The sequence below is a fragment of the Gallus gallus genome, chromosome 14, assembly GCF_016699485.2.
Source record: "Gallus gallus isolate bGalGal1 chromosome 14, bGalGal1.mat.broiler.GRCg7b, whole genome shotgun sequence".
Taxonomy (NCBI): domain Eukaryota; kingdom Metazoa; phylum Chordata; class Aves; order Galliformes; family Phasianidae; genus Gallus; species Gallus gallus.
The window spans coordinates 14,030,619-14,043,505 of NC_052545.1; the positions used below are offsets into that span (position 1 = coordinate 14,030,619).

At 62.0% G+C, this 12,887-nt stretch overlaps 1 protein-coding gene across 3 annotated transcripts in view; it reads right to left on the reverse strand.

Moving 5' to 3' along the window:
• Window positions 1–10,833, reverse strand: part of NTN3 (netrin 1) — a 29,080-nt gene extending 18,247 nt beyond the window's left edge. Inside the window, exons 1-2 of one of the 3 annotated variants that reach the window (NM_001397361.1) lie at window positions 10,599–10,833; window positions 1,410–2,381 (exon numbers count right to left, since the gene is read on the reverse strand). In NM_001397361.1, coding sequence (NP_001384290.1) covers window positions 1,410–2,376 — 967 coding nt within the window. In that variant the 5' untranslated portion in view covers window positions 2,377–2,381; window positions 10,599–10,833. Of the gene's footprint in view, window positions 1–1,409; window positions 9,672–10,598 lie in introns of those variants that run through there. The other 2 variants (XM_046900562.1, XM_046900563.1) reach the window with 2 other exon arrangements.
• Window positions 10,834–12,887: the final 2,054 nt, after the last annotated feature.

Below are 12,887 nucleotides of genomic sequence, written 5' to 3' on the forward strand. Positions count from 1 at the left end.
TCGGAAACCCCACAGCCTGGACTGAGCAAAGGGAACTTCCCGGGCGGCCTCTCCTTTTAATTGGTGCTAATTGCTGCGTCTGTTCGCGCTGGCTGGGGAGATGTCATTGTTGAAAGGCACAGAGGGGAAGGCTCGGGGAGCTAATCCAGCTTTCAGCCGCTAAGCCCTTCGGAGGCGTGTGATGGAGGAGCTCTTTCAGGTCCCTTCAGAGAGGGCACAAAGCCCGAGAGGGAAAAGGGAGAAAGAAGGGGATCGAATCAACAGGAAAAACCACTTTCACACGCAGCTTGGCTACGGGCCTTTGTGTGCGGGGTTTGTCAGGGTGTCTTGAAGGGACCGCTCCGTGCCCCCGCCTCCTCCCTGCTCTTCTTTTCTCTCCCTCGTTTATCTTTTCAGCCTCATCTGCCAGAAGGGATGCCCGGCTGGGGGAGGCCCTTCGGTCTCCTCTGCTCACCCGTCCGCAGGGCTGAGCGAGGGGCACGGCGCAGCACGGGGCGGAGGGGCTGCTGGGTCGGGGTCCTCCTTTTGGTCCTCCTCCAAATTTTGCTCCAAAATCATCAGGGCTAACCCACTCCCATGGGGCGTGAGGTGCTTTGCAGAACGGCTCAGGCCGTCCCTTTGGACCAGTGGACTTTTTTAGCTTTTTGAGCCCTTTTAGCCTTTTTTTTTTTTTTTCCCCGGAAGAAATCCTCTCTAACACACACAGATTGAAGCCAGCAGCTGGGATCTCAACAAGCCATCGATCACGAACACTAACAGGTCCCCTGACCTCTGGCACATCCAGCAGGCCATTCGGGGGCTGATTGATGGCGTGGTTCCCTTGTCCCCATCCTGCCACCCCCTGGGACCGGGCGGGGGTCCAGGCAGGGCAGGAGCCGGTCCCTCCCTCTCCCAGGGCTTTGTGGGGCTCTGGCATCCCCCACGCTGCATGGACAAAAGGCAAAAGCCTCACAGAAACCCCAAAGAAACAGACATGAGTGCTGGGCAGGCGAGCAACGTGGGGTCGATATTTGTGAAAAGTTTCCTTCAGGTTACACTGCCTTTAACCCGCATAGAGCTTTATGAGGAGAGGTGAGCCGAACCCACCATATGCAGCACCGTGCCAGACTGACTGAATGATGATGGAAAGCTTGGACCTTCCCTTAAACCCTGCTAGGTTTTCTCTGCCCGCACCAAACCCAGTGCCCATCCCTGCCTTATCCCAACCAGCTCTGGTGGGCACCACTCCCCCCACGTGCTGATGTCCCAAAACACACCCTCGTACCTTTAGTGGGGGCTGAGTGCTCACAGCCAAGCCCACACATCCTGTGGGGCGCAGGCAGCAGAGGCTCACACCTGTCCCCATTGCGGCTCAGCCCCGTGTCCCCTCCCCCTGGACTTGCCCCATGGGCAGCACGGTGGGCACTTACCCAGGCACTCGTTGGCCTCGCGGGCGCTGGCCCGCTGCCACGGCCGGTCGTAGTGGAAGGGCTTGCAGCGGTCGCACTCGGGCCCCTCGGTGTTGTGCTTGCAGTCACACACCAGCTTCTGCTCCTTGTCCTTGACGCAGCGCGAGGCGTGCCCGTTGCACTTGCAGCGCCCGCCGACCTGCAGCTCGCCCACCGAGTAGTAGTAGGGGGTGGCCCCGGCCCCCCCGTCCTCCTCGCCAGCCTCGCGGCCCCCCAGCTCGCGGAAGAGGTGGGGACGGCTGAACACCACCCGGATGTCGGTGGCCGTCACCCAGTCCTGCAGCACAGGGCTGCTGTCGAAGTCCTGGGCCGAGGGCCGCCCGTCGAGCGTGCTGAAGGCGATGAGGCCGCCAGTGAGCGGGTAGAGGTCGGTGAGGCCATCGGTGCACAGCGCCTCCTGCTCGTTCTGCTTGGTGACGGTGGCCTTGCTGGGCTTGCCGTAGATCTTGCGGCACTGCGAGGAGTAGTACTGGTAGGGCACCCACGTCTTGCCGTAGTCCATGGACTTGAAGATGGCGGTGGACTCCGGCCGGGGCGAGCAGAACTGGAGGCTGACGTAGACCACCTCAAACTTCTTGCCGAGGGAAAGGGTGAGGGTGACGTTGTGGGGCAGGTGGTGCAGGGTCTCGGAGCGCCAGCACGTCATGTTGGCGGCGGTGTTGAGGTCGGTCAGGTAGGCGGGTGGGTGGGCTCGGCGGGGGTCCGAGGCATCGCAGTGCCGTGTTGGGGGCTTCCCACAGGTGCTGGAAGCCTGCACCTCCTTCCCAAAGGCGGCGTTGACGAACTCGGGGATGCAGCGGCGGGGAGCCCCGCTCTCATCGTAGCAGGGGTCTGGGGGTGTCTGCTGAGCCACGAAGGGGTTTGCAGTCTGTGCCAGGCGGAGCACGCTGGTGGTGAGCAGCAGGCGCAGGAGCTGAGGGGCCTCCATCCTCCCTGGGATAAGAGCACAGAGTGAGGGGTGGCACGGCATGGAGCACCCGTAGCGTGGCACAGCCCCTGCAGGGGGCACAGGGTGAGCTCAGCACCTGGGCATTGAGCTGCAAATGTTCTCCCACACTGTGCCCTGCCACAACACCATCTCAGGATGCCCTACCGACAGCATCGGAAGGAGGAGGTCAAAACCATCCCCTTCCCACACAAACACCCTGCAGGTTTCAGGCGAGATGGGGACATTCACACCCATGGATATAAACTGGGCTTTCATGCACAGCCCTGCATGCATGAGGTGATGCCCATGAGCTGAAGCTCCCCACAGCAAGAGCATGAGGATGGGAATTAGCCCCACACTGCTGTCACAGCTTGCTGGGGTCAGCACCCCATTCCCCTCTGCCTCTCTGCGAGGTGGACCATCACACATCTCCCTTGTTGCTGACCCTGAGGTGGCTGCAAGCCAGTGGCCAACCTCCCTGCAAACCCCACTGCCACACAGCCACAGTGTTTCCACTGCCAGAAGCTCCTTCTGGCCTTGCTGCCTCTACCCAGTGGGGCAGGAGCCCCCACCAGCCCTACCCCTGTGCCCCCAGCACAGCACTGCAGGATGGCTGGGGCTCTGTGCTGCACTCCCAGGAACGAAGTGTTGGTCCTCAGCCCCTGTGCTGCTCCTGGCAGCATGCTCCTGCTGCTGGGGACAGCCCTGTTTCTATTGCTCTGCGTTATTTTATTCTCCTTTTTCTGTGGAAGGGAGCTCACCCTAGCCAAGCTGCCAAACCACTAATGGGGGAAGCTCCTCCCTGCCCGGCCAGGCCCAGCTCTGCAGCCCCTGAGCCAGCAGCAGGCAGCGGGGAGGGCAACAGCAGCTGATGCCCAGGGAGTTCCCCACTGCGGATGGGCCCTTCCCTCTGCTCCACCACCACAGATGGGAGAGGGGTGTCTGCAGCCAACTCGGTGGCCTGCATCACCCAGCAGCACATCCTCTGCTACCTGCACAGCCTCTCGGGTATAGCCCTGTGTGTGGCTCAGTGGCCGGGCGCTCAGCAAGCAGCACCAAGAATCCCTTGTGCCACGAGCACAGACAGTGGGTGGCACTGCTAGAGCAGAGGTGGGCCTGGGGACAACCCTAGAGAGGAGAGCGCTGCCCAAGGCCATGCCCAGCAGCAGGACCTGTGGGCAACAGGCACAGAGCCGTCACCACAGAGCAGGAAACGCTGTGCCACTCTGCAAGCACTGCTGCACTGAAGCTGGCAGAGGCTGGAGCTACAGGAGATGTGCCTCACCCCAAACACTATTGTTCCTGGGCAGACTGTGATGGAAATGTACTGACCCTAAGCCATCCACCTGCTTCTGTGCACATGGCATCACTGCTGCTTGCAGGACACCCACAGTGAGCAGGGGAACAGCATCCGTGGCGCGGCGATGCAGGAGCACGAGGACTTGCACACAGTGGAGCCCTGCCCATGCCCCACCACCTCCAGCCAGGTCTGCACCATGTGCTGCACCACACATAGTAGGACAACACCCATGTGTTCCTGGGTTCCAACAAAACCTTCCCCATCAGGATCTTTTCTGATCTTTCCAAATCATATTTTTCCTGGTCTTCCCCTGCAAATTTAGCAGCTCTGTGCTGGCAGCAAGCTGCTGGGCGCTCCCTGAGAGCTGCACTGCAGCTAAGCCACGTTCCAAGCTCCCCAGTGCAGTTCAGTCTGTTTGCTTGCTCCCTGCACGTCCACCCCATGCCCTGCTGAGGGGACAAGGCTCATGCTGTGCACAGGGGGAGCTGCACAGGTTGCTCTGGCCATCACCTGCCCCACATGCTGGGCTCTGCTGCCCACGTCTGCCCAGTGCACGCTGGTGAGGTGCCCCCCCAGACCCCAACCACACGCACACCTGCAGAGCACAGAACAGCCCCATCCTTCCCACGAGCTTCCAGCTCTCCCATTGCTCACATCCCACGTGAGCAGGGAACTCCCCCTCCTGCCCCGGGGTGGGAACGGATGGGGCGCAGCCACCACGCTGATGTGGCACACGGGGACAGCTCTGAAGGGATGGATATCCTGTGGGATGACACCCACGGCAGAGGCCTTCCTGCCCTACGCTGTGCTCTGGTGCCAAAACTTTTGGGGCTATGCTGGGTAGCAGCCGTGGGGGATCTGGGCCCCGGCGCTTGCCGAGCGGCGTGTCGGCGCTGCAGAGGCACCGTGTGAATGGAAATCATTATCATCCGCCAGACCACACACATGCACACACGCCCCGTGCGCAGCTCACCCCATTATCCCACTGAAAGGGAGCCGGGGCCGGTGGTCTCCACGGGTCTCACCTCTGCATCGGAGAGGAGGGCAGCTGCAATCTGCTCCCTTTTATGCATATTCAGCGTGACCCCTGGGCTGCCGGCAAGCTGCCAGGGAGGCCCAGCAGCGGGTATTTCTCTCCTAGCTCCACCTGCCCCCCTTCCACTTCCCATCTTTGGTGCCCTCGCTTCAAACCTAATGGAGACACTGCCGGCTGAGCGCCGGGGAAGGCATGCAAGCAGCAATGCTGACCCTGCATCAGGATGGATTTGGCCCTCCGTGGCCCCAGGGCGAGGCTGAGGTTCCCTCATGCCTTCCAGCTGGATGAGGACACGATGCCAGCTCCAGCAGGAGCGTGGCACACGCTTTGCCCTCCCTGAGGCCGCAGCCTCTGTCCCAGCTGCTGCTGCAGCCATGTTCCTCCCCAGTGGCGCTTACATTTTTGAGGTGGGTGATTTCCTCACTCCTCTGGTTGGGGAATGCTAACAGCCATGCGGTTTGGAAGGAAGTCCCCATGCCTTCACACTCGGAAGTGCTTTGCACTTTAAAAATTAGCTGCTATGCACGGCATCTCCACACCCCTGAGCCCCAGAGCAGCACTGCCAGGGGCACCCGCGGTTCTGCACCGCCTGCAGCCATGCCAGGGGCTCACTGGGACGACGCACACACCCCATCCTCTCCCTGTAGGCACCGTGCTGCAGGTGTGCTGGGTTTGGATGCTGAACACAGCTCCGAGTGCTGGCTGGGTGCTCATCTGCCTCAGTGCAAAGCCCGGATGCACGAAGGCAGGTGCAGCAGGTGAGCGGCACGGGAAGAACACACTTCCCAGCGCTGACCCCGGTGCCTGCAGCGGGCCTGGGGTCACTGGGGAGCAGAGCGAGGCCGCGGCAGCTTTGCAGAGGTAATTATAGGATTAAGTGGAACAACATGGGGAGGGGAGGGAAGGCGGTTATTAGCCAGATTTGATCCCAGGACCTTTGCGGCGCTGGAGCAGCCTTCTCCAATTAAAGCAGCGGGGAAGCTGTGAGCAGCCAGAGCAATGGCCACACCATGCGCCGCAGCCCGGCCACCGCAGCAGCACTACAGGGTGCAATGGAGGCCCAAGTCATGCACCGGCAAATGCCATTTAGCACATGGCTGACAACTGCCACAGCCGGGTAATGAGCCCATAAAGGGCAGGGGAAAGTGCACTGGGCTCACCCAGCCCTATCCTCTCAGCCCTGTGCTTGGGCAGAGGGTGCCCGGTCCCTGCTGGGTGTGGGCAGAGAGGTGAGGTGCCAGCCCCACAAGGCTCCCTGCAGCACGGCACAGTGAGGGGTGGAAGCATCCAGGGGAGCTGAGCAGATGAGGGTCTCCGCCCCACGGCCACATGTGCTGCAGGAGAGACCCATAGGGCATCCGTCCAATTCCATGAGCTGGGAGACCATGGGGCCCCTCTGTATGTGCCTACCGAGCCAGTGCCAGCTGTGGGCTTTGGGCCCCCAACAAGAGGCGTGCACCAGGACCAAATTGGGCTCTGGACACGGATAAATCATTCCATGTGTCATTAGGACAAAAACACAACGGAGAAATATTTAAAAGGAAATGAAAAATCCCATGCACTGGGACCAGGCTTGGCTTTTGGGTAGGAAAGAACGAGGCAGAGGTGAGCGTGCCACAGTGGAGCTGTGGGCATCAGGAAAGGCTGGGGCTGTGGGCACTGGAGCAGCCGCCAACCAGGACAAGGCTGTGGCTCCCGCACAGCACAGTCCTGGCCGAGCTCCCTTTCCCCCTTCATTTATGATTTCAGAGGGCTGTCAATGCACACAGACCCACAGCCACTTCCCTACTGTGGAGCTGCTCACTCCTTGCAGCCCCTCAGGCTTCCAGCCCGTGCCCCACACTGTGCACATGGCTCATGTGGGCGACGCGAGGCAGCGCGCTCCCGCAGCAGGCGCTCGGCGATAGCTGTTGCAATGCTCTCTGGCAGGCCGGAGGCAGCATTACACAAGCCATACGGTACCCCAGCAGTGCCAAGAGACGCATACATATTACCCCGCACACAGGAAAGGATGGTCCAGATTCTGACCTCAGCCCCTCTGGCATCAGACAGAAGCAGCTCCATTCAGACCAGGCCAAGCAAGACGTAAGCGACTCCATTCAAATTTACACTGGCATACCTGTGGTCAGCATCTGGCCTGGCTTGAATTAGCTTCAGTCTGACGTTACAAAAGGGAGGAACGGAGCCCAGATTTCCTAGGTTATCGAAAACAAAAAAAAAGAGGAGTCCACCCAAACCACCCCAGGGCCGCTCAGACACGTGCACGGAGGTGTCAAAGACTCTCGGATGCATCACCCACTTTGGGAGCTTTCGGTGAGCTGCCCCCAGGGAGGACCTGCTGGGGCCATGCGGTGCCCCACGCAGCCCTGGGCAGAGCCGGTCCCATCGCTGGGGTGAGGCTGAGCCCACTTCACTGTGACACTAAATTCACCATAAGCTGGGGTTAGCGCTTCCCACCAGCACCAGCTGCAGATCTCCTCCTCACGCAACGCAACAGCAGCCCACGGAGCCCCAGCCTTGTGGGAGCAGAGAGCACAGCTGCCTCCATGCTGCCCTGTTGGTTCATCGCTGCTCCCACTCGACCCTCTCTGTCACACACTGTGGGCAGAGGGGACCCTCCCATCACTCCCCACGGGCGCTCGGCCCCATCGCAGAGCCCTCACGGCTCCTGCCCTTTCCACTCCATCTGGGAATAAAGCGATCTGGTTTCCATAACGGCCCTTGTTGCCTTTTCACAACATGCCGGGCACAGATGTTGAAAATAGTCTGGATGAATATTTAAAATGGTATTCAGAGATGAGAACATTTGGCCAGCTTTGAAAGATCTCTCACATCGGGTACGGGATGGCTCACGACAACGGGGCCGGAAGCGCGCTGCACTCTGACATCTCGTTCTCCCTCTGTCTGGCTATGGGTACCACGTTTCATGCCCCTGGTGTCACACTGCCTGTTACTGAGTGCCAGCCAAGTCTGCAGCATTTGGAAGAGGCTGTCACGTACGTTTTTAACATCACGGGGCAAAGTGGAATATGGAAAATCTGTCGCATTTCCATACTGAGCCTAAATGTCCTGCGCAGGCTCAGGGAGGGACTCGTGGGGGCACAGAATAATTGCTTCCTTATGGAGCAGGGCCTGGGTGGGAGGTGGGGGAACAGGAGGCAGAGGTGCTGCTTCCCTGGAGAGGGCAGAGGGAGGCAGCCCCATTGGGAACACACGTCCAGGGCCTGCAGCACCACTCGCCTCCTCCCAGGGCCCTTGCCCAGTCCTGCACCTCTCCCAGCTGCTACCCAAGGGAGCCCCTCAGCACACCATGCCCAAAGCCCTTGGCTGCCAGCACCCCTCCACCTGGGCTCCTTGGCAGCTTGCAATCTGCAAGGCTCCTCGACGGAAGCTGAATCCCCACACACAGACCCTTCTCTCCGGGCTCACTCTGCTTCCTGCCAAAGCCAGCATGGCACCTGCCATCCACAGCCCTGATGCCTTCCTGGCTGCACATCGCACCTCACTGAGCGGTGAGGATCCCACAGCTCTGCACACCCAGTGCTCGAACAGCAGGACCTCCACCGGGTGGTCAGAAAAGCACAGCAGCTCCCTCTGTTTTATAACGGGAATACTGCAGAAAGGAAAGGTGCCACCATCCATCACAACACCTCGAAGCGGGTGCCTGCAGCGTGGCTCAGGCCCCGTCTCTGCTACACCGGTGACAGGGAGCTGCGGTCCCTCCTCGCCTTGGGAGTGGGGAGCAGTGAATTCAGTGTGGGAAGAAGGACCTGTGTCACTCCTGGCTATCCAGAGGCTGCACACCCCCAGAGTACCCTCAGCACCACCGTGGGTCCCTCACAGACAGCATGGCCAGAGGTGGGGATGCTCAGCCCAGCTCACACCTCACCTCCTGCCCGTATGCATCTGGGCACTCACCAGAGCTGAACACACACACGAGTGCTGCCCAGCAGGACCCGCACTGCTCCATCCTCGGCCTCCCTCACCTCCCTGCTCACAGCGCGGTGAAAGCCGGGCCGTGCGAGGGGCTGCCGAGCACCACATCCCCAGTGCAGCAGCCAGTCCTTATCCCAGCAAAGGTATTTCCATCCACCCGCCCACTCTCCAGCGGCACGGGGAAGCTGTGGGAGGGACGGCGTTTTGAAAAAATGAGGGTTCAGCAGCAGCTCTGGGACAGAAAGGCGAAAGGAAAACCACCGAACGCAGCCGGGCTTCCCTTCTCCCCGCCTCACCCCCTGCTCACACACCGCGCTGTGCAGGGGCAGCTCTTCCCCCAACTGCAGTGTGGGGCCAAGGCACGGCGGGGGCGAGGGGGGAGGGGATCCGGGGGTTCTCCAGCCCTAACGCGCCGCAGCTGAGAGCAGCCCGCGGGAGCCTTTCCCGAGGGGAACCCCCCCTCCACCGTGCGGGATGATGGTCCCCGACCCGGGCAGAGCCGCACCGCCGAGGTGCCAGCGCCGGGTGCCCGCAGCAGCCGGGCATTGCTCCCGCACGGGAGGTCGGGGCTGCGGTCCCTCCCCAGCAGCGCGGGGGCAGCGAGGCCGCGGAGCTTCGCGCAGCGCCGGGCACTCCCTTCCCCCCCCTCCGCGGGGCCGGGCCGGACCGGGACAAAGCGCGGAGCGGCGGAGCTCCGTGCCGGGGGTTCGGCCGTGCCCGGTGTGGGCACCGCGGCGAAAGTCCCGTTTTTCGGCGAGCCCGGATAGAAAGGATGAAACGGGGGGGAGAAAAAAAGGGCGGGTGGGGGAGAAAGGGGAGGAATAAAAGGCAGCGAGGGAGGGAGCGGTGGGAAGGGACGCGGGGAGCTGCTTCCCGCGCCGGGAAGTTGGAGGAGCAGCTTACCGCGGCCGGGCAGGTAGCGGGCTCGGTCCGCCGGAAGGTCCGGGGCCGCGGCGGCGAGAGGAGCCGGGGCCGCCACAGCAGCGCGGGCGGCAGCGCGGGGCCGCTCCCCTTCCCTTGGCTGATGGCAACAGGAAAAAAAAAAAAAGAAAAGAAAAAAAAAAGAAAAAAAAGAAGGAGAAAAAGAGAAAGGAAAAAAAAAAAAAAAGCAATAATAATAATCGTCCAGGAAATAAAAATAATAGTAATAAAAGAAAGAGAGAAAGCAAAATAAGGCGAAATAGTACGAAGCGGGAGCGCTGCTCCGGCGCTGCGGGCGGGTCCCCAGCGCTGTGCCCGCAGCCGGCAGAGCTCCCGCCCGCTCCACCGCACTGCCCGTGGCTGCTCGGGGGGCGGCGGGGAAGGAGCGAAGAAGAAAAGGGAAAAATAATAATTTAGGGGAAAAAAATCCACCAAAAAATAAAAAAATAAAACCCAAAAAAACAAAAGCCACGAAGCGGAGAACCCGAGTCCCGGCCGCTGCCTGGAAGCGGAGTAATAAGGCTCCAATAAATCCCGGGTTGAAAAGAAGGGAAAAGTCACCTCCCCGAGGAAATCAGAAGCAGATTTCGAGCCATTTAATCACATGCAGGGAGGTGTGTGTGCGTGTGTGCGCCGCCCGCCGCGCCGCTGCCAGCCCTGCCTCCGCCCTCCCGCCGCCGCGGCCGCCCCGCCGGGAGCGCAGCGGGCCGGGAAGGGGCCGGCCGGGGGCTGGGAGCGGAGCGCAGCGGGCCGGGAGGAGAAGGGAAGGAGGGGAAGAGAAGCGAAGGGCCGCCCCGCCGGGAGAGCCGTCCCCGTCGGGGCTCCCACCTGCCGCCCGGCCGCGCTGTCCCCCCCTTCCGCCCCCCCCCCCGCCCCGGAGCCCCGGGTCGCTCTCCGCTCTCCCCCCGCCGGCAGCGCGCTTCGACCGACGTGCGCCCATCGGCGGGGTGCGCTCTGCGAGCCGCCCTGCGAGGAAAGCGGCCCGTAATCCTCCCCTGCTTCCCAGAGCAGAAGCAATGAGGGATTTACCGGGCGAGGAGCAGCCTCCCCTTCCTTACAGGATCGGCTCCGTCCCGTGATGCGGGGGCTCTTCACGCGTTGCCGCACCGGCGCTTGGCCCGTGGTGGTTGGGCAGGAGGGAGGAGGGACGTGGGCATCTCCGCTGGCACGGGCTGCCCAGCGCGGCGGCCCCGGGCCCCCCAGCAGCTGCCTGCCCCCAGCCATCCCGGGCCACCTGCGTTCCAGCTGACTCCAGGAGTGCCGGCTGCGCGTGTGGGGGGGTGAAACTAATTTAATCAGCGTTTGCGCGAGGCGGTGGAGGGGAGCAGAAAACCCGGATCTGGATCCCCCTGCTCCCTGAGCCCACTGAGGCTGAGCTCACGGCAGCGTGGTCCCCAGGCTCACCCCCACGTCCCACCCGCGGATGCCGCTGCAACGAACGCGAGGACCGAAGAGGGCACTGCGGAAGGGCGCGGCGATAGCGCGGTGCTGGAGCTGCCCGCCCGCTGCACCACCTGCGCCAGGCCCCAGCCCGCATCACCCGCTCCCGGAGGAGCCGGTTAGCCACATCCTGTTGCTTCGGGGAAGCAGGTTGCAGGGGAGGGGTCTCCCCCGCCGGGCTGGCAGATGCTGGAGGAGGAGACCCCAGCTGGCCGCAAGGCCCAGGGGAAAGGCTGTTTGCAGCTTGCAGCCTTGTAGCACAAAGTGTATTTCCCCAGCAGAGGGAACAGGGATAAACAAGGGCAAAGCCACCAAGTGACAGCAAAGAGAAGTAGGAGATGGACAGAGGAAGCTTGGGACTCCTGAAGTCGGGTGCCATAGGTGTGTTGTGTTGTGTTGTGTTGTGTTGTGTTGTGTTGTGTTGTCTCTCTTTGGGATTTGGACAGCCAGGAGGCTGCAAGCTGCAAAGCCCCAGCAGTGCAGTGCAGATACTGGTGGGGGAGGCAAACACAGGGCTGGCGTTTTTGTGTGTGAGCCAGATGTGAGCGTGGTACAAAAGGAGGGTGTCAAGGAAGTGCAGGACTTTGTGCAAGGGCCTGGAAGCAGAGCGGGATGGCTGAGGAAAAGGGGCAGAAGGGAGTACAGCTCCAAGACACAATGCTGGAGTTATCCCAGCAACTGATCTGAAGGCATTTTCCCCACCAGAATACACAAGGACTAACACAAACATGAGCTATGATGCTGAGCCAGCCTGGCCTGGTTGATGCAGTGTGGTGCTGAGCAAGGCTGGGTCGCCTCCCAAAGTCTCTGTTTTCACAGTCAATGGAAAGCGTCGGCTCCCTTGTCCCGGGACCCACAGGTGACATGAGAGAGGTTGTGTGGGGAGTCCTGGAGCTGGTGTGCACAGACCTCACGAAAGCCCAGATGAAAGAGTCAGAAGCTGGTTCCCCATTTCCACTGCTCCCTGCACATTCCCTCTTTACATGAGTAGACAAGGGCTCAAGAGAAAACTCTGAATCTGGGCTTGGCACACTGGGTGCTGAGGAGGGCAGCAGGAACGGGACTCTTGTTGCAGTGGGAACCGGACGGCTGAGACCCTGCTGGGTGCTGGTGTTTGTCTGCCCCTTGGCACAGGGGTACCCAAGAGCCCAGCGGTGCTCAGCCATCACACAGACCCCTGAGCTGGGAAGTGGGCGCATGCGGTGTGCTGTTCCTGTCACCCTGCTGCCCACGAGGAGCTCTGCCCATCACACCCACTGCTCCCCGTGTGCACACCTGCTCCTCTCCTTGCGCCAGCCTGGCGGAACGTGAAGGAGACGGTTGGTGCCAGGCAGGCTCCTCACTTAGTGATGCAGACACGGATGCACACGGCCGACGGAGGAACGCCTGCTCGGGACGGGCGTCCCGCACCGCCCGCGGGTAGCCCAGGGCCGGGCACCTCGCTGCTCCCGCAGCTGCCAGCTCCCCGCCCGGGCCCCGCCGGCAGCGCTGAGGCCGCGGTCCCGCACCGAGAGCCGCTCCGGGGGTTCCCGGCGCTGCGCGGCGCTCGCTCGCCCTCTGCTGGTCCCGCATCCCCCGAGCAGCGCTGAGGGGCGGCCCCGGCCGGGGCGAGGGAAGGCACGGAGGAAATACTCGGTGCGGTGCGGGCTCCGGTCCCCAGGCGGGGTACTGCCGCCCCTTTCTCCGCCTTTCCCGAGTGCTCCCTTCATCTCTTCCCAAGAGAGGTTTGCTGCCGGAAAGGAGGACTCGTCCTGCCGCTGCTCCCAGCGGGCTGCTGTCCCGGTGAGTGGGAGAAGAGCATCCTACCTCAGCCACCAGGTTGTCCTCGGGGCGATTCCACAGTTGCCATGTTTCCCTTCTCTCTGTGCCGTTTACTCT